At 39.6% G+C, this 18,587-nt stretch overlaps 1 protein-coding gene across 12 annotated transcripts in view; it reads left to right on the top strand.

Moving 5' to 3' along the window:
* Window positions 1–18,587, top strand: part of NCOA7 (nuclear receptor coactivator 7) — a 150,911-nt gene that overhangs the window by 70,721 nt on the left and 61,603 nt on the right. For 11 of the 12 annotated variants that reach the window (XM_005659211.3, XM_021088655.1, XM_021088642.1 and 8 more), the window contains 2 exons: window positions 1,604–1,824; window positions 17,080–17,159. In XM_005659211.3, the coding sequence (XP_005659268.1) occupies window positions 1,604–1,824; window positions 17,080–17,159 (301 nt within the window). Of the gene's footprint in view, window positions 1–808; window positions 967–1,603; window positions 1,825–17,079; window positions 17,160–18,587 lie in introns of all 12 variants that reach the window. The other variant, XM_021088639.1, reaches the window with a different exon arrangement.

The raw sequence follows: 18,587 nt of genomic DNA, 5'->3' as shown, positions 1-18,587 counted from the left end.
TGAGCCTAGGTGATGAGCCTCTTTAGACTGTTAAATTGATTTTCCAACATTACAGAGCAAAACAGCATAAAATCAAACCTTAGTCCCTGTTTGATTCTGTAGTTATTTCCTTTCTCTCCCAAAACATTTCCTCATCCATTGCCCAACATCACATTCTAGAGATGCTCAAAAGAACAAAGGAAGTAGAAACATGTGAGAGAAAGCTGACTGCCTAGATAGAAGGGGAGGAAAGGATCCCAATTTTAAAAATGTTTATATATAACCAGACTGCCACATAGAGTAGAAGCCAAGACCCTTATTCTTTACATTCTGGGAAGGTAAAAACATTCTTAAGAAGGACTGCTGAATACAGAGTGACATGACAATTAATCAGAAAGATACATTGGGAGTGGTTAACGAACCAGGATCCATGAGGACTTGAGTTCAATCCCTGGCCTCGCTCAGTAGGTTAAGGCTCTGGCATTGCCATGAACTGTGGTGTAGTTTGCAGACGTGGCTAGGATTCCATGTTGCTGTGGCTATGTCGTAGGCTGGTGGCTGTAGCTCCGATTCGACCCCTGGCCTGGGAACTTCCATATGCCACAGGTGTGGCCCTAAAATAGAAGAAAAAAAAATCAGAGTGATACATAAACTGGAAAATATTTGGAGTTATTAAATTTCAGTGAATTATGATAAACTTCATCTTTTATGTTTTTGACTCCGGAGTGAAGAATTGAGAACATCAAATATGTTCACTAATGTGTCAATGAACTATTATATTAGTAACCATCACAACTATGTATTGTCATTATGACATTCTCTTTCTCAGGAAGTGCAGCTCTTTCTTCAGTACTGCTATCATATGAATAAAGGAAAAGAATTACGCAGACCTGAACCAGTTCACACCTGGCCAAACCTTTATACTCAGTGTGTGAGCCAATTACAAGGGATTTGTTTTCATAAATGTGCTTGCCCATCAGACCAGAGGTACTTTTGAAACAAGAAACACTTTTTAAAGTGTTGGAATGACTGGTCAATGGGGACCTGCTGTGGGGAACTCTGTCCAGCATGCTGTGATAATACATATGGGAAAAGAATCTGAAAAAGAATGTATGTGTACGTGTGTGTGTGTGCACGTGTGCATGTGTGTGTGTGTGTGTGTGTGTGTATGTGTGTATAACTGAATCACTTTGTCATATGGCAGAAACGATCACAGCATTATAAATCAACTATACTTCAATAAAACTTTAAGAAGTAAAAAAAGTGTAACACACCAAACATGGCATTATAGTAGGGTAACTATATATCTGGATAAAAAAATACTCAACTTTTTGTAGCCCATAGAAGAATCTAGTTTTTCCTTAAGTCTAGAGCATTTCCCAGTAATTTTTTGAGACACAAGTATCGAGGACTTAAAACTGAGGGAAAGCCACAGATCACCACAGAAGAATTGTTAAGTAATTAGAAATGAAAAAAAAAAAAACAACAGGAAAGTCTAACTAACAATAATATAAAGAAAATGTTTTCAATATCAGTTTCTCGAAGCCCAATAGCATGGAATTAGCATAATTTCTCCTAGCAAATTATTTCTCCCATGTTTTTCCTTTTTTCCCCTCATTCCTAGACTGAAAAAGAAAAAGCAAGCCAAACAAAATGCAGAGACAGCCTCAGCAATGGCCACAAGGACTCATACTGGAAAAGAAGATGCTAACACAGTCATTTTAGAGCAAGACAAGTGCAACATTGCTGTGGAAGAGGAATATATTACTGATGAGAAAAAAAAGAGAAAAAGTAACCAGTTAAAGGAGATCAGGCGTACAGAACTAAAGAGATATTATAGTATTGGTGAGTATTGGTGGCAGTATTTTCATTTTAAAAATCTGTAATAATTTTTAAAAGATGCTAATTTTAACTGGTCATACTATATAAACATTATAATTTATCATCATCATCATAGTAACAGTTTATTGAGCAAGTACTAAGTGCCTCCAGCCCTTGTTTTATATACATAATCTTGTATAAAGGGAATAAGTAACATTAGTGTGTCTTGTTTCATTTTATGTTCCCAGCATCTAACACAGTGCCTAGAGTATAGTGTCTGCTCATAATATTTATTAAATGAATGGTCACTTTTCTTGTATGAGAAATACTTTCCTTAGTGTATACAGACATATCCATAAAAGTATTGCTAGAAATGCCTGCACTGTTTGGTATCAACCAGGCAATAGGAGATGGAAGAGGCAGGCTTAGGAGTTTCCATCGTGGTTCAGCAGAAATATATCTGACTAGTATCCATGAGGAAGCAGGTTCGATCCCTGGCCTCACTCAGTGGGTTAAGGATCCAGTGTTGCTGTGAGCTGTGGTGTAGGTTGCAGACACAGCTCAGATCCCATGTTGCTGAGGCTGTAGCGTAGGCCAGTGGCTATACCTCTGATTCGACCTCTAGCTGGAAACCTCCATATGCCTATGAAGACTTGGTAGTTGAATTAAGGGGAATCATAAAGTGAGTCCACAGTGTATATGGTTTCTGAGGCTAGTCGTTGTATCTGCTGCTGCATTAGCACAAATGGCAGGTCTGGCATCACAGAGGTGACAATCCTGTCTTACTTTATCATCTGTCTCATTCCTGCTGCTCCTGTCACATGCAGACCTGGAGTAGGTTCAAAAGAGAATGCAAAGAAAGGGAACCTGGAGATGAAACTAACTTGGTATGGCAACCAGGTTATGGTGTTCTTGACATGGCTAGGCTCAGAGAGAGGAGACGAAGGAGGTCTCTGAGACCTCCTTCCAGTCTATGAAGCCTGTCTGGTAGCAGGGACTTGGTCCACAGAGGTCCAAGCTTGGTCCCAGTAAATGCCAGAGTTACCGGTTACCAAGAGACATATCTTGTCTCTGTGTTTAATATAATTTTCTACTAGTGCTCATCAAAGATAAAATGGGCTGCCATTGGAAGAACGTTTTGATGACGTCTCTCCAACAGAGGTGCATGGGTGTTTGCAGTGGAGAACCTGTGGTTTATAGCATTCCAGTGGGTTCCTGTGATTATGTCACATATTACATGGCTTTATTGATGCTTTTAATCTGAAGCCATTCACATTTTATCTTTTTTTTTTTTTTTTTTTTTTTTTTGTTGTTGTTGTTGTTGCTATTTCTTGGGCCGCTCCCGCGGCATATGGAGGTTCCCAGGCTAGGGGTCCAATCGGAGCTGTAGCCACCGGCCTACGCCAGAGCCACAGCAACGCGGGATCCGAGCCGCGTCTGCAACCTACACCACAGCTCACGGCAACGCCGGATCGTTAACCCACTGAGCAAGGGCAGGGACCGAACCCGCAACCTCATGGTTCCTAGTCGGATTCGTTAACCACTGCGCCACGACGGGAACTCCTTTTTTTTTTTTTGTCTTTTTTTTTTTTTTTTTCATTCACATTTTATAGAAAACTGTAACTGTCAACCTAATGAAAGAGATTTCTGGATGCTTACTAAACTTCCTCTTTAAAGTGTTGAGTATTATCCCTTATTTCCTAAGAGGGAAAGAGAAGTAAGGAAAATTCCATCTCTCATATTTTACATATGATTTGTACACATGGGACATTTGCAAATGTGTAGTTTTTACAGTTGTGTGTTTATTTTTTTTTATTTTTTATTTATTTTTTTGGTCTTTTTGCCATTTCTTGGGCTGCTCCCGTGGCATATGGAGGTTCCCAGGCTAGGGGTCTCATCGGAGCTGTAGCTGCCAGCCTACGCCAGAGCCACAGCAATGAGGGAACCGAGCTGTGTCTGCGACCTACACCACAGCTCACAGCAACGCCGGATTGTTAACTCACTGAGCAAGGGCAGGGATCGAACCGCAACCTCATGGTTCCCAGTCGGATTCGTTAACCACTGCACCACGACGGGAACTCCCAGTTGTGCGTTTAAAATACTATCTTTTCTCATCCTACTTTAACTGCTGTTGCTTATGAAGTATTTTAAAATGGAGACATTTTGCTCCATAGGGTTTCCCTGAAAGAGGCTGATCGAGTCCTATCCATTGAGGTTGCTTTCTTCATGATGCTTTGCTAACTGTGGATGCTATACTAGGATAGCTTTTTAACATGCTGCACTCTGTTGGATGTATAACGCTTTGAGTCTGAAACAATGCCCTTCACTCTACTCTTTACCTAAGTAATTCCTACCAGATAATTCGCAAAATCTCCTCAGTCATCATTTCTTCCAGGAAGCCCTCCATGAAGGGAAGAAGTTAACTTCCCTTCTGCATGATCATCATGGATTTATCTATCTGCTTTCCTGTTTAGGGCTGTCATGGCATGGACCCCCTATTATTAGCTTAATGTAGTATCTGCATTACAGGTGCTCTTTAAATGTGCACTGAGTAGATGAATTATATACACAGATAAATGAATACTCTGATTCATTTGAATTTCTTGAAAATTCTGGAAGTATATAGGCTGTACAGTACATTAGCTGGGTCAAAATTATTCTGTGATTTTATTTGGTGATAATACATAAAGAGATGCCATCAAAACTTTTTATCTTCTCTCGAGAATGGCAATGATAACTGATGTGGAGGTTTGAGGCATTTCCTTAAAAGAATACAGTATTTATAGAAAACTACTAGATTCCTTGTCCCCTTTCGCATCTGACTCTAGGTGGTCAACACCGGTGCTGGCAGGTTAGCTTGCTCTCACAGAGCTGACCTGGCATAGTCCCTTGATTCCCATCCCAGATGTTGTCCTGTACCACTAGGTGGAGCGTTAGACCTCAAGTCAAAAATAATCCAATTCGAGTTCTTTTTGGTAGCTCTAATCTGGGGAGGAGAGATGCTAAAATGGGAGGATCTTGTCAGCCACATTAAAGATTTAGACTTTATCTGGTATCAGTGGGAAGCCTTTGGGTGAATTCCATTAACCCTCTATTTAAGAGGATAAATCTAAGGACAGTGGGTGGAAGTGAACCTGAAGGCAGGTTGTGCTTGTTGGGATTTGGGCAGAGGAGAAATAGCACCTGAAGAAGAGATTTTGTTCATAGAGACAGCAGTATTTTGTGACCAGTGTAGTATACGAGGGAGAAAAAGAACAGAATCAAGAATTGACAAACTAGAAAACTCAGAAAGAAAGGAGAAAAATAATGAATTTGCGTGTGGAGGTGTTTTAGAAGTACCAAGTGGATTTGTCTAGAGGGGCCTGGATCCCAGGTGAAACGGCTGGAAATTGCTACTTAAGGTGTGAGATTAAATATGTGCAGAAGAAGTAATCCAAGGAATGCACAGAAAGTTAAAACAAAGAGTTAATAGATGGCAAATGATAATGGATTTATAGAAAAACAGACTGGAAGGATCTATATACAATACATTGATTATTGTTTCCTCTGGGTACAGAATTTACAAGGAAGTTTTGTTTTCTTCATTTTTTTGTACAGTACACATCTAAAAATTATTTTTAATATTAATCAGAAAATTGTTCTGTAATCAATGTGAAAGAAAATAATTATTTTCTGTAGATACCTATTTCTGCATCTATAACAATACCTACCTGATCTAAGGGAGCGTATTTTAACAAAATAATGTTTTTGACTTGTTAACTTAGATTTATCTATGCCTCATATAAGCCTTGGGTAATAGTTCATTACTTTCTCCTTATATTTAGAAGAACACAGCAGCTAAAGTACTGATAAAAGATATTATGGAAAGATTGAGTCACTAGAGTTGCCTTGTAACAAAGCGGTGCCAGTTCTAAGAATGTTTTGTTTTTGAGACGGGAAGCAGGAGAAAGGAAGTAGAGTAATAACATTGAGGCAGATGGCTTCAGATAAATCTAGATCTAACACCTAGTATAGCAGCGGGTACACGGTAAGTAAGCATCCAGATAAAAACTTCTAGAATAAGTGAACTCAACCCTCCTGTTGAGCACATATACTTGTATTTACTTCCTTAGTCACTTATTCTATTTATTTATATAAGCCCTTAAGGAATTGACAATATATCCTAGTATACTTTTGAAAATTAGCTTTTAAGTTGTAATTAAATTTGGCACAAGTAGGTAGGAATGATTACATACATTTCAGAAGCTGTTTGGTCCATATTACAGTATCAAAATATATTAAATGTCAGGAATTATATCCCCAAATTCTTTTGTATTAAAGGAATACATTATTCTTTAATCCTGGAATAGTATACATCTTTGCTTCTATGGATGTGGAGGCAGGAATGAGAATTTTACAAATGTGGATAACTTCTCAGTGGGAAGTCATTTAACTGAAACACAGATATGTAAGCATAAGGCAAAAGAGATAGAGAAATTTTATACATATGGAAGGCAAACCTAAATTGGAATAAAGTATATTATTATGCTTTTGTAGTATTTTAATATAAAAGATTAATACTAAGAATCCTAATAGTAAAGAGGATATTTTAAGAGAATTGGGAGGTTATTTAATAAACAGAAGACACTTAAGTAAGAGTATGGTCAGTTTTGTGGTTATGGTTGCACAAATTTATTTAGAGAAAACTTCTTCAATGTAAAGAATGAATTTAGCTTTTCAATAATAAGTCTGTAATGTCTAAATCATTTCAATCATAATTTTCCTTCCCGAGTTTAAAAGAAACTTAAGAGTAAAATCTATGAATTCTCTGCTTTTCGTTTGTTAAACATTTGAGGGGTTTACTACAGGATGAAATTAACCAACTACTGAATTATTTCCCACAATGGCAACCCTGACACTTTCCCTCATACAGATTACATTTTTTAGGGTATTTTTTAACCACGTATTTGAAGATTTCCTGTCATTTGTCTGTGTTTCACAAAGCAAGTTCAGAAAGCCAAAGTTAGGCTATTTTGATAAATTTCATTCCCAAACATAAAAGTAGGTCAAGCCACATACAACAGCATCACTCTTCTGTTTAAAAGTAATGATCTTTCTAGTACTTTAGAGCTCAAATTAAAAGATTAAAATGGCCTTTGAAGTGGAAAGAGATATCAAGAACTTAATTCATATTTTGTAAAATCAGACGGAATATAAACACTTGAGGAACTTGGCTATAAAATAAACTGAAATTATTAGGATGGAAATAATTAGGCCTGTGCTTCTTGGGGCCATCAAGGAAGTCAGATTAATGTTTAAAGTGAAGTTACACCATGAAAACCTAAGTGGTGACCAGGTCCAATCTGAGTGGTGCCCAAAAGATGCTTAGGATTGTTGCAGAAGAAGTGTTAGGAGAGATGTCACATATGGGAGGCATGAATGAAGAGTCTATGAATTAAAGGTGTTCTTGGCGAGTAGGTCAGAACAATGGGAATAAGACTTAGTATAAGAAGTGCTTTTGGGAGGTAAAACTCATACCGGACTTAAGAAATCAGAAGAGCTCACCATATTTAGGTAGAATCTTTTTTTTTTTTTGTCTTTTTGCCTTTTTCTAGGACCACTTCCCGAGGCATATGGAGGTTCCCAGGCTAGGGGTCTAATTGGAGCTGTTGCAGCCAGCCTACACCACAGCCACAGCAATGCAGGGTCCGAGCCCCATCTACGACCTACACCACAGGTCACAGCAACGCTGGTCCTTAGCCTGCTGAGCAAGGCCAGGGATCGAACCTGCAACCTCATGGTTCCTAGTTAAGCAGAATTAAGGGGGGAACTGCCCTCAGATAAACTGTGGCATGGTTAAATGGTCAAACAAACGAACAACAGGCAAAAAAAAAAAAAAAAAAAAAAAAAAGAAAAGAAAAAAAAGGAAAAAAAAGAAAAACTTTTTTAAAATGTTGCCTACAAAGGAGCAAAGAAGAGAGGCACAGACTCCTCCACAGTAGTGAAAACCAGAGGAATTAAACCTTCAGAATTGTGAAGAAAGTTGCTTTTCAGGCTCAAAAGAGAACAAGAGATATCCTCAGACATACTAAGGTCTCAGAAAACATACTGTTTGTGTCATAGCTCTCCTAAAACAGTTAGTGAGAGGAAGGGATATTCTTTTCTGAGATACATGTCAAAATGTAGTCCTCAAGAATGAAAAAATTGGACTGCCTTGGTGGCACAGCAGGTTAAGGATCTAGGATTGTCTCTGCTGTGGTACAGGTTCATTCCCTGGCCTGAGAACTTCCACAAGCTGCAGCTGCCAAAAAGAAAAAAAAAAAAAGAGAGACAGAGGGAAAATGTCATTTTATGGAAGAAGTGGCGGTCAGCATTGCAACTAGTTAAACACGAAGTGAAAAATACATAAATATGGTTATAAGCATGAATATAAAAAGGCATCGTAATTCTTTTCTTCCAGCTTTATTTATTGAGATAAAATGGACATAACGTTGTATAAGGCTAAGGTATACAGCAATTTGATACATGGATATGTTGCAACATAATTACCACCATAACATTAGCTAGCACCTTCTGGTCACACAATTCCATTTCTTCTGTGTGGTGAGAACAGTTAAGATCTACTCTCTTAGCAACTTTTCCATTTCCCTCACACCTTCACAGCCCCTGGCCACCTGGCTGAGTGTCACTTAAGGGACCTAAAGGGAACCCCCTCCTTTTCTTCTCACAACTCCAACCCTCCCGTTAACACAGTATGTTGTAATCCATTTTAGTCACGGAACCCAGCAGCTGTGTCTACTGCTGTCCTGTGAGTTCCGAGTCTAGTCCTGTTATGATCATAGTCGTGGCATCATGCAAATCTCATTTCCTATCCAGCTTGTCAGAATGTGAGATCACATTTGTATTATGAGAAATCTCTGTAAAAGAAACACCCAAATGTGGTTTGGGCTGAGGGGAGGACAACAGATTAGACTAAATAAGGTGAGTGATTTTTCAGTTTGAGTGAGTTTGAAAAATCAAATTAAAAGAATCTATATGTGTATGTGTAACTGGGTCACCATGCTGTACAGTAGAAAATTGACAGAACACTGTAAACCAGCTATAATGAAAAAAACAAAAATCATTATATAAAATAAATAAATAAATACTTAGCCTACCAAAAAAAAAAAAAAAAGAAAGAAAAAAAGAAAAATCAAATTAGAAGTGAACTGGGGAGTGTGCAAGGGAAAAACACTCTTAATATATTGCTAGTGGGAGAGTAATGTGGTTGAATTTTTTTTTTTTAGAAGGCATTTTGGCCATTTTTATCCAGAGCTTTACTTTTGCATGCCCTTTGACCCAACAATTCTGTTTGCAGAAACTTACCCTAAGGAAATGATCATGAGCATAATAGATTTGACTGCAGTGACTATCACTTCATTGTTTAAAATACTGGGAAAGTAAAAATAACATAAATAACTTAAAATGGAATACTCTGTGCCTCTTTTTAATGACGGAGGAACACAGTCAATCACGTGGGAAATTTTGTAGAAAAGCAGTTTGGCAGTAGTGTACAGATCATGACTCTGTTTTTGTTTAAAAGAAGTGAGCTACTGGAGGTGTATTTACCAGAATGCAACATTGGTTCTCTCTCAATGTGGATAAAATGGGTGATTGATATTTTCTTCTTTTGTTCAACTGGTTTTTTTGTTTGTTTGTTTGTTTGTTTGTTTTTCGGTCTTTTTAGGGTGGCACTCACAGCATATGGACGTTCCCAGACTAGGGGCTGAATCGGAGTTGCAGCTGCCAGCCACAGCCTCAGCCACAGCAATGCGGGATCCCAGCCATGTCTACAACCTACACCACAGTTCATGGCAACAGCATCCTTAACCCACTGAGCAAGGCCGGGGTCGAACCCATGTTCTCAGGAGTCCTTCCTAGTCAGGTTTGTTACTGCTGAGCCATGGCGAGAACTCCTGTTCAACTGTATTTTAAGATGATTATATATAGGGTTTGTTTGTTTGGTTTTTTTTGGTTTTTTTTTTTTTCCCCTTTTTAGGGCCACACCTATAGCATTTGGAGATTCCCATACTGGGGACTGAACTCGAGCTACAGCTGTTGGCCTATACCACAGCTTACAGCAACACTGGATCCTTTACCCACTGAGCAAGGTCAGGGATCAAACCCGCAACCTCACAGTTACTAGTTGGATTCATTTCCACTGTGCCACAATGGGAACTCTGACCATATATAGTTTTGATTCATATAGAATTATTTTTCATAGTTCCTCAACTTTCTCCTAAAGTTTAAATTTACTCAATTAAGCCCTAGATCCATTTATAAAAAAGAAAAACAAAAGCCATTTTGAAAGAGTTTTCAGAAGGTGGGAAAGAGCTTGGGAAGGAGAGGAGAAGCAGTATCCAGGCTTGAGGAAAAGCAGAAAGGTTCTGTTCTGGGTGAATATCTCCTGTGGACTAGATGCTTTATTTCATTAATTTCCTTCTCATCATGATCTACTGCAGGCAGCAGTAGCCTCCTTTACAAGTGAGAACACCTAGAAGCTGAAAAGCCTGCAAGAGGTCCCACCGAGGGCCAGCATGAAGTAGGGTTCAAGCCCAGCTGTGTGGTACCAAAGCCCAAGTGAAGCCTCCCACATCAGTCTGTTTCCCCTGAATCAACTCTGAGAGAAAATTAAGGCAAAAAGTTAGTAAATAAGATTGTAATGTTTTTTCCACTGCCCCAAGAACATGGTTGGATCTTAGTAAGGAAGAAAAAGTTAGCTATACACGGAATTTCCTTTTCCCCGGAGCTGTAGTAACTGATGATAAGGTTGAAAGTTCTCTCTGGGCTTAACCTCTTGACCTTGTCACATATGTAGTTACATTCAGAACACTCACTGTTCTTACAGTGACATCAAATGTCGATGGAACAACCAAAATAACCTGGTTCTTCGGAGTCAGAGTGAGACTAGTTTATTCATTCCACAAAAAATTGAGGGCTTGCTCAGAGCCGAGGCAGGTACTGAGCTCTGAGGTAAGAACGTTCTGTGGTGGGCAACTCCTCTGCCCTTCTCCCAGTTGAGGTTTTGCTTCTGTGTGACTAATTTTGGTCAAAGACTGTCGTGCCTGTGTAGTGCTTAAAGGAAGGAAAATAATCCCTGGTTTCCCTTTGTGTCAACAGAGGATGAAATATAGAGTTCCCCAGAGTAGAGGGTTTTTCCTCACAGTCCTGCCCCCTCTACGCTCAGGAGAGGAAGGCTCTTCATGACGTAGCTATTTAAAATTTTATTGTTAACAGTGATTCAGGTATTTTAGAAGTTATGCTTAGAATACTAAATAATAATATTTAATATTTTAGTTGCATTGCATGGGTATAATCACCAGTAAGGTAGATGTTACTTCTTTAGTTCCTACCTTTTTTTCTTTCTTTCTTTCTTTTCTTTTTTGTCTTTTTAGGCCTGAACCCACAGCATATGGAAGTTCCCAGGCTAGGGGTTGAATCAGAGCTGCAGCTGCTGGCCTACGCCAGAGCCACAGCAATGCCAGATCCGAGCTGTGTCTGCAGCCTACACCTCGGCTCACAGCAATGCCGGATCCTTAACCCACTGAAGGAGGCCAGGAAGAGAACCTGCATCCTAGTGGATACTAGTTGGATACTTAACCCACTGAGCCACAACAGGTTTCTTCAAAGACATTTATGACTTTACTTATTACTATTAAATCTTTGATCCATCTGCATTGATTTGAGAGTGATCTGGGTTTTTCTCCAGATGTAAGCTAGTTCACCAACATCACTTCGTAATAATCCTTAAGGTTGCCTGAGCCCTTTCTTCACACACGGCAGAGAGCTTTACATAATCTCACCCTTACACTGACCCTCTGTGGGAGTCCAGTTAGCATTCCCGTTTTACGCCCTGGGAAACTGTCTCTGATTAAGTACAGTCGCTTGTCCAAGGTCACACTGTGAGCCAGGGACAGAGGGAGACTCTGCCTGATGCCAGAGCCTCCTCTGTAACGTGGAGTTAAGACATTTATGTGAAAACTCAGCCTTTTCTTTCTGCTTTATAGAGGCACTTTTATTTTACACGAAATTCTTTCAATACAACTCTATTTTTAGTATTTCACCATAATATTTTAATTGCTGTGGCTTTATAATCATGTGTTTTAGCATCAATACAGTATACCTATCCTCATCCCTCATTTCTCTTCCAAAAATAATTTTGGAGAGTCTTATGTATTTAATGCTTCTGGGTAAACCTGGTTTTCAACTTGACATGTTTCCCCTCTCCAAAATGTTTTTTATCTTGTGACCTAGATTGCATTTAATTTAAAAATTAATTTGAAGAGAAAGTGAAATATTCACAGGAATGAGATTTCCTATTTAGGAATATTGTGTATATACCACCATTTAGTCAAGCTTCCATCTATAGACTTCAGAGAACCTTTACAAATTCCTTTATGTATCTCTTGCCATTATCGCTGTATTCACTCCTAGGTATTTTCTAGTTTGATACCATTGTGCCTGGGACTTTTCCAAATACATTTCTATCATATGCATAAAAGACAAATCTGGCCACCTTACTGAACCGCTTTATGATTTCTGAAGGTTTTTATGATGTTTGCTCTTTAGGTAGATAATTCATCTGCTAATAATTAGATTTTCATTTCTTTCTTTCCAGTAGTCAAAACTCTTTTATGTGTTGCTTTTTTGACTAGAGATTCCAGAACAAAGTTGAGTATAAACTTGGTGGTAGGAATTCCTGCATTTATTTTGGTTAGTGTTTTACTTTTTATATTTCTGTTACAAGAATTCATCTCCATTTACTCAGGTATACTTTTGGAGCATTTAGAAGCGTGCTTATAGTGCTTATAATTTCTAGAGGCCATCAGGGAACAAGTGGGTGCCTGGTGTCCTTTCTGCACACGTGTTGCCTTACAGAAAGAAAAGGTGGCCTCCTGAAAATGGCAGGGGTCCCCTCTTCCTCCTCCGGGTTTCCAAGCTGTCTCCTTATGTTTGAAGTGTTTCTGCTTTCATCTCCACTACAGAGTTTATTTTTATGACCTTAAATACTTGTGGTTTAGCCTTGCATCACATTAGGTTAGCCTCTTTGTTGTAGTTTAGTGGAATGGGAGATATTATGCCCAGAAGCCTTAAAAGCTTCGCTGGAAGTGCTCTCAGGCACTTGTCTTCACAGAACAACAGGAATAAAAAGAATGGGTGGAGCCAGTGCTTGTGGGTCTCTCTTCCACTGCACACCCTGCAATCCTTCTTCTCTAAGGCAGGGGTGGGGGCCTCACTAGTGCTTTAGTTTAGGCTGCGTTTAGATGATGAACGAGCCCCTGCAGTCCTGGAAGTGATATCATGAACTCATTCAGTTTTTGCTCTTATGAGGAAATTTCTTTTGATATACACTCTTTAGGAACCCACTGCTTGTTCAGAAGCATATTTCTAATGAATATCAAAGAGTAACTAAACATTTTTCATCATGTAAGGACAGTCATTCTTATTCTTAGTTTTCTAACAGTTGGATTTTTTAAAATTTTGTTCTTTGTAAAAATATAATGTCTGTGAGTATGTTTCTTCCTTTCTTCCTTTGGTTGTCAAGGGGGGAGGGGAAGGGAGTGGGATGGACTGGGAGTTTGGGGTTAGTAGATGCAAACTATTATATTTAGAATGGATATGCAATGAGATCCTAATGTATGCAGGGAACTATATCCAATCTCTTGGGATAGAACACGATGGAAGATAATATGAGAAAAAGAATGTGTGCCTGTGTGTGTGTGTGTGTGTGTGTGTGTGTGACATAATATATGTCATAATTCACTCCTATGTTCTGGAATGATACCTTTTTGCTTAGGGTGTAATTCTTCCAACACCCTACCCTATTCTAATTGCTGCTTACTTATGTTGACTGCGTTATTATTAATAGCATTTATTAAATACTTAACTTGTGCCAGGCTCTGAGATAAAAACACCATCTATTATCTCATTTAATCTCTCAAACAACTTTGTGAGATCTTCATTTTAGAGATAAGGAAATGAAGACATAAATATATCAAGTGACATGTTTAATATTGCACAGCTATGAGGGTTGATATCGCACATCTATGAGCTTCACTTACCAAGACAATAGCTGACCATCTTTTTTTTTTTTTTTGGCCGTCTTTAAGACTTGCTGCAAAAAAAAAATTTGAGAAGCAATGCAAAACCTGATCTTATGCTATAATGATATGAAGACAGTTCAGTCAAGTCCTTAGCATGTGCCAGTTCTCTGCTTTCTATATTCCATCAACTGTAAGACAGTGTCCAGTTTATGGCTGATTGGTTCAGATGGTTTTCTGGTGTGATGATCTATCAGTGAAACGTTGTTGCCTGCAATCCAACACGTTGGGCTCCTTGATCTGTATTGGAAAGCTCATGCCTGCATATATAATGGGTATCACGTGAAGGCACAAGACGTTCAAAGATGGGTACGTTGCGGTCCTTTCCTCAAGTATTTCAAAATCTTAGACCCTGGAAGAAAGGTTTTTGGCTTTTTTTTTCTTTTTGTAATATTACCCTGTTTGCCATTTTTCTGACCCACCCACCTGTACCAAAGGAAAGTAATTTACTTTTCATAGTATTTCAGGTGTACATAGTTAAGACTTTACCCTGAAAAGTTCAGCCAGCACCTGTTTTTCCTTGGCAGCTGAACAATACGGGAACGCTCATGATTTGGTGGCAGTACCCCCAGTGAGGCCAGAGAGAATTAGGCACAGCAGATGGAAGGGCAGGGGCTAGAGCTGCCTGGGTGGGAAGCAGCCACTTAGACTCTAGAAATAGGAAGCACCTACAGAAGGTTACGAAGACTGTGCTGAAAACATGCAGACCTAAAGGGACAGCTGTTTATGGTGACACGGAGAAGGGCAGTCATGTGGGACAGAGTGTGGAGCTGAGATATTAAAAGGAGGGAATACCAGGTAGGTCTCGAGAGTTCTAAACCACTATGATTGGGTTTTTCAGCAGGCTGTGGGGAAGCTCCTAAGCTGCAGAGGCTGGAGATCTAAAACGCAGTCAGTGTGGTCCCACCTTCCTAAGGTGATTTAGGTGTGCTCACCTGAAAAAAGGGAGGTCACTTTTTACGGGCCAGAGGGATTTTCACAGTGTCTCTGGTTAAATCACCAGAAAAGGACTCTAATAGCAGCATTTATTATTTTTTCTTGGTTCTTAATGTTAAAATAGCATAAAGGAAATACTTAATTCACATGGCATTCATCTGCTTTTAAATATTTTCTGTGTTACTTTCCAGTTCTCACGCAGTTCACCAATATTTGTTATGTAGATGATATTGTTGGTCCGTGTGTGGGGGCGGGGAGATTATAGGACCTTAGACTTAGAGGGATGTGTTAATCACACGTCAGAGCTCATGGCTTGTCATCACTGGTCAGACCTGGACCCCTTGCTGCTGATTCCTGAGTTCCTCTTTATCCTCATTCCGCACCCCCATTTCTCTGTCTGCTCCACTCCATTCTAGTGTGTTCAGTGTGCATAGTCTTTTATTTGAATGTGGCCTTGAAGAGAGTTTGTATTTTTGCGTGCACCTCTTTTAAATGTACATAATGTTATCGTTCTGCACATCCCATTCTGTCCCTCTCGATATAAACATGTTGCATGTGTACTTCCGGCTTGTTGTTTCTAATTACTGCCTAGAATCCCAGAGCATGTTTGGCTCACCCTCCTGCTTCCCACCGCCACAGGTAAGGCTGCTGTGTACACCCTCAAACAGGTCACTTTATGATGTCTCCCAGGGGAGCATGGATGTCTATGAGCTGGTTTGCTGAGTCAGATGGGCTATGTACACTTACTCTGATGGAATGAATGTCTGTACCAGTGTACATTCCTAGGAGCAGTTCACATCTTTGTCAACACTAGAATCATCCAGCTTCCTGATTTTTGTCATGCTAATAGATGTAACACGATACACTGTCTTAATTCGCATTTTTCTGATATCGTGCAAGTAAGAGCATCTTTTCATCGTCAATTAGGTTTTGTATTTTTGTCACTTAAATTGGTATCCATTTGAACTATGTCTCTCTAGTTTTCGATGTCTGGGTTGATTATATTAAAATGTGTTTAATCATAACAATTAGGTTGAATCATGTGCAGCTGCCAAACTATTAGGTAGACCGTTTTTTTTTTTTTTGGTCTTGGGGGGGCGTTTTGGTCCTTTTTAGGGCCACACCCATGGCATATGGAAGGTCCCAGGCTAGGGGTCGAATTGGAGCTGCAGCTGCCGACCTATACCACAGCCACAACAACACGGGATCTGAGTCATGCCTGTGACCTGTACCACAACTCACAGCAATGCCGAGATCCTTACCTCACTTAGGGAGGCCAGAGATTGAACCTGCATCCTCATGGATGCTACTCATATTCATTACTGCTGAGCCATAACAGGAACTCCAGGTTGACCATTTTGACCTTTAAAAACCACAAAATCTATGGTCCTACTTAATATGTTGTTGGACGTATAGGTCTTTCCATGTTTCCATTATTAAAAATAATATTGCAGTAAACACATGCTGTGCATAGCATTTTTCTTTTGAATTTTTCTTTAGGATAGATAAGGGAAAGATTACTGAGTCAAAAGATGAACTTTTTATGGCATTTGTTACATATGGACAAACCACCTTCTTAAAGTGCTACACTGGTTTACATTATACATTGTTTATATTGTGACTGTACTAGTTTTACTTTAACTTCCTCATTATACTTCATCATTTAAACTAATCCTTTAATAACTATACAACAGAAACTCATTATTGTTTGTACTATTTGATTATGATGAACATTAATCATCTATTCAAGGACTCCTTGATGAACAATATATTTTTATGAGTATGATCTGTTTGTGCCTTTAGTCCATTTTTCCTTTAGATTCTTTTTTCTTTTCTTTTTTTTTTTTTTTTTTTTTTGTCTTTTTGCTATTTATTGGACCACTCCTACGGCATATTGAAGTTCCCAGGCTAGGGGTCTCATCGGAGCTGTAGCCACCGGCCTACACCAGAGCCACCCCAACAGAGGATCCAAGCCAAGTCTGTGGCCTATACCACAGCTCATGGCAACGCCGGATCCTTAATCCACTAAGCAAGGCCAGGGATCAAATCCGCAACCTCATGGTTCCTAGTCAGATTCCTTAACCGCTGAGCCACGATGGGAACTCCCCTTTAGATTCTTTTTTTCTCAAAATCGATTTCAAAGTGGGTTTTAATATACTGTATGTGACCCTACCCTCAATTCCTAAAAATGAAATCATTTGCTTACATACCTTTTGTTCTTCAGATGACAATCAAAACAAAACACACGATAAAAAAGAAAAGAAGATGGTGGTTCAGAAGCCCCATGGTACTATGGAGTACACTGTAAGTATAAATAGATAATACGAAGATTTAATATCACTAGATTTACATAATGTTGCTTCCTGACACATCCTGCCCCTTTGCTGCCTTCCTCTTGTGTAGCCATTAAATAGCAAAGCTCCTTAAGACCCATTCTTTTTTATTTTTTTTAGGGCCACACCCATGGCACATGGAGGCTCCCAGCCTAGGGGTCTAGTCAGAGCTGTAGCCACTGGCCTACGTTATGCCACAGCCACAGCAATGCGGGATCCGAGCTGCGATTGTGACCTACAGCGCAGCTCACAGCAATGCTGGATCCTTAACCCACTGAGCGAGGCCAAGGGTCGAACCTGTGTCCTCATAGGTGCTAGTCGGTTCATTAACCCCTGAGCCACAATGGGAACTCCTCCTTAAGACCCATTCTAACTCATTTCTCTTCCTTCCTTATTTTTACCCTGGGCAAACTCATGTAAACCTGTTACTTGAATGACCTTTGATATGCCATTGATGGCCAATTTTAGGTCTCCATCCCAGATGTGCTTTCTGAGTTCCCAAACTATAAATTAAGTTGTCTGCTCAACATATCCACTTTGACCTCCAAGCTTCCTGTTTTGTCAAAAAGCAGTGGCGCCATCATCTGTCCATTCCTACAAACCAGAACCTTATCCTTACCATCTTCTTCCTATCATCCTCCATGTGCATGCTTCCTTTCTGGGACCGTCCAGCAAATTGAAGCCGGATCCCTTCATTTTACTCCCTCACTGACTCATCTTCCTTTACATAATTTATCTCAGTTTAACATTATTGACTCACTAGTATGGTTGTTACTTTAATGTCTACCTTGTGCCTTAATTTACATGCCTGTGAAGAGAAACTAGACCTCTTTTTGGTCACCATTCTATTGATGGTGCTTGCAGGATATAGGCCTCCATATGGTTGTATCAACACAGGAGTAATACGATGTGTGTGTCCGCTACTGCTCCCTCCTCCTTGTGTGCCATGTACTCGCCTCTCTCCTTGCTCCCTGAGCTCTTGGAGGCCAGGAGCTGTGTCCTCATCCCAGGCCTGATACAGAGTGGGCATTTGGCCAGGGATCTGTTTTAATTCGCTTTGAACTAACATTGCCGGGGAGTGTTGTGACTTCTAGGGAAGAAATTAAATGCTGTTGCCATTGCCCTTGTATTTTCCTCATGTGTGTTTATTTTTTACTCATTTTTTGTGTGCCATGCCAGGCTCTGTATTACACAAACAGCAAGACTTGTCTTTCCCTGGCATTTCATCTATAATGGTAAATCTTCTCCAAGTCTCTGTAGGGTCACATTGAAAAGCCCCTGCACCGGCATTTCATGCTGGTGCTCTGCGAACATCCTTAGGCATCTTTCTGTAGTTGATAGGCTTGATCCCCTCCAGAAAGGATTTGGGATGGTTATATATCTTACATTACCACTGTCT

Source organism: Sus scrofa, chromosome 1 (genome assembly GCF_000003025.6).
Source record: "Sus scrofa isolate TJ Tabasco breed Duroc chromosome 1, Sscrofa11.1, whole genome shotgun sequence".
NCBI lineage: Eukaryota > Metazoa > Chordata > Mammalia > Artiodactyla > Suidae > Sus > Sus scrofa.
This window is presented reverse-complemented; position numbering and strand designations above follow the sequence as displayed.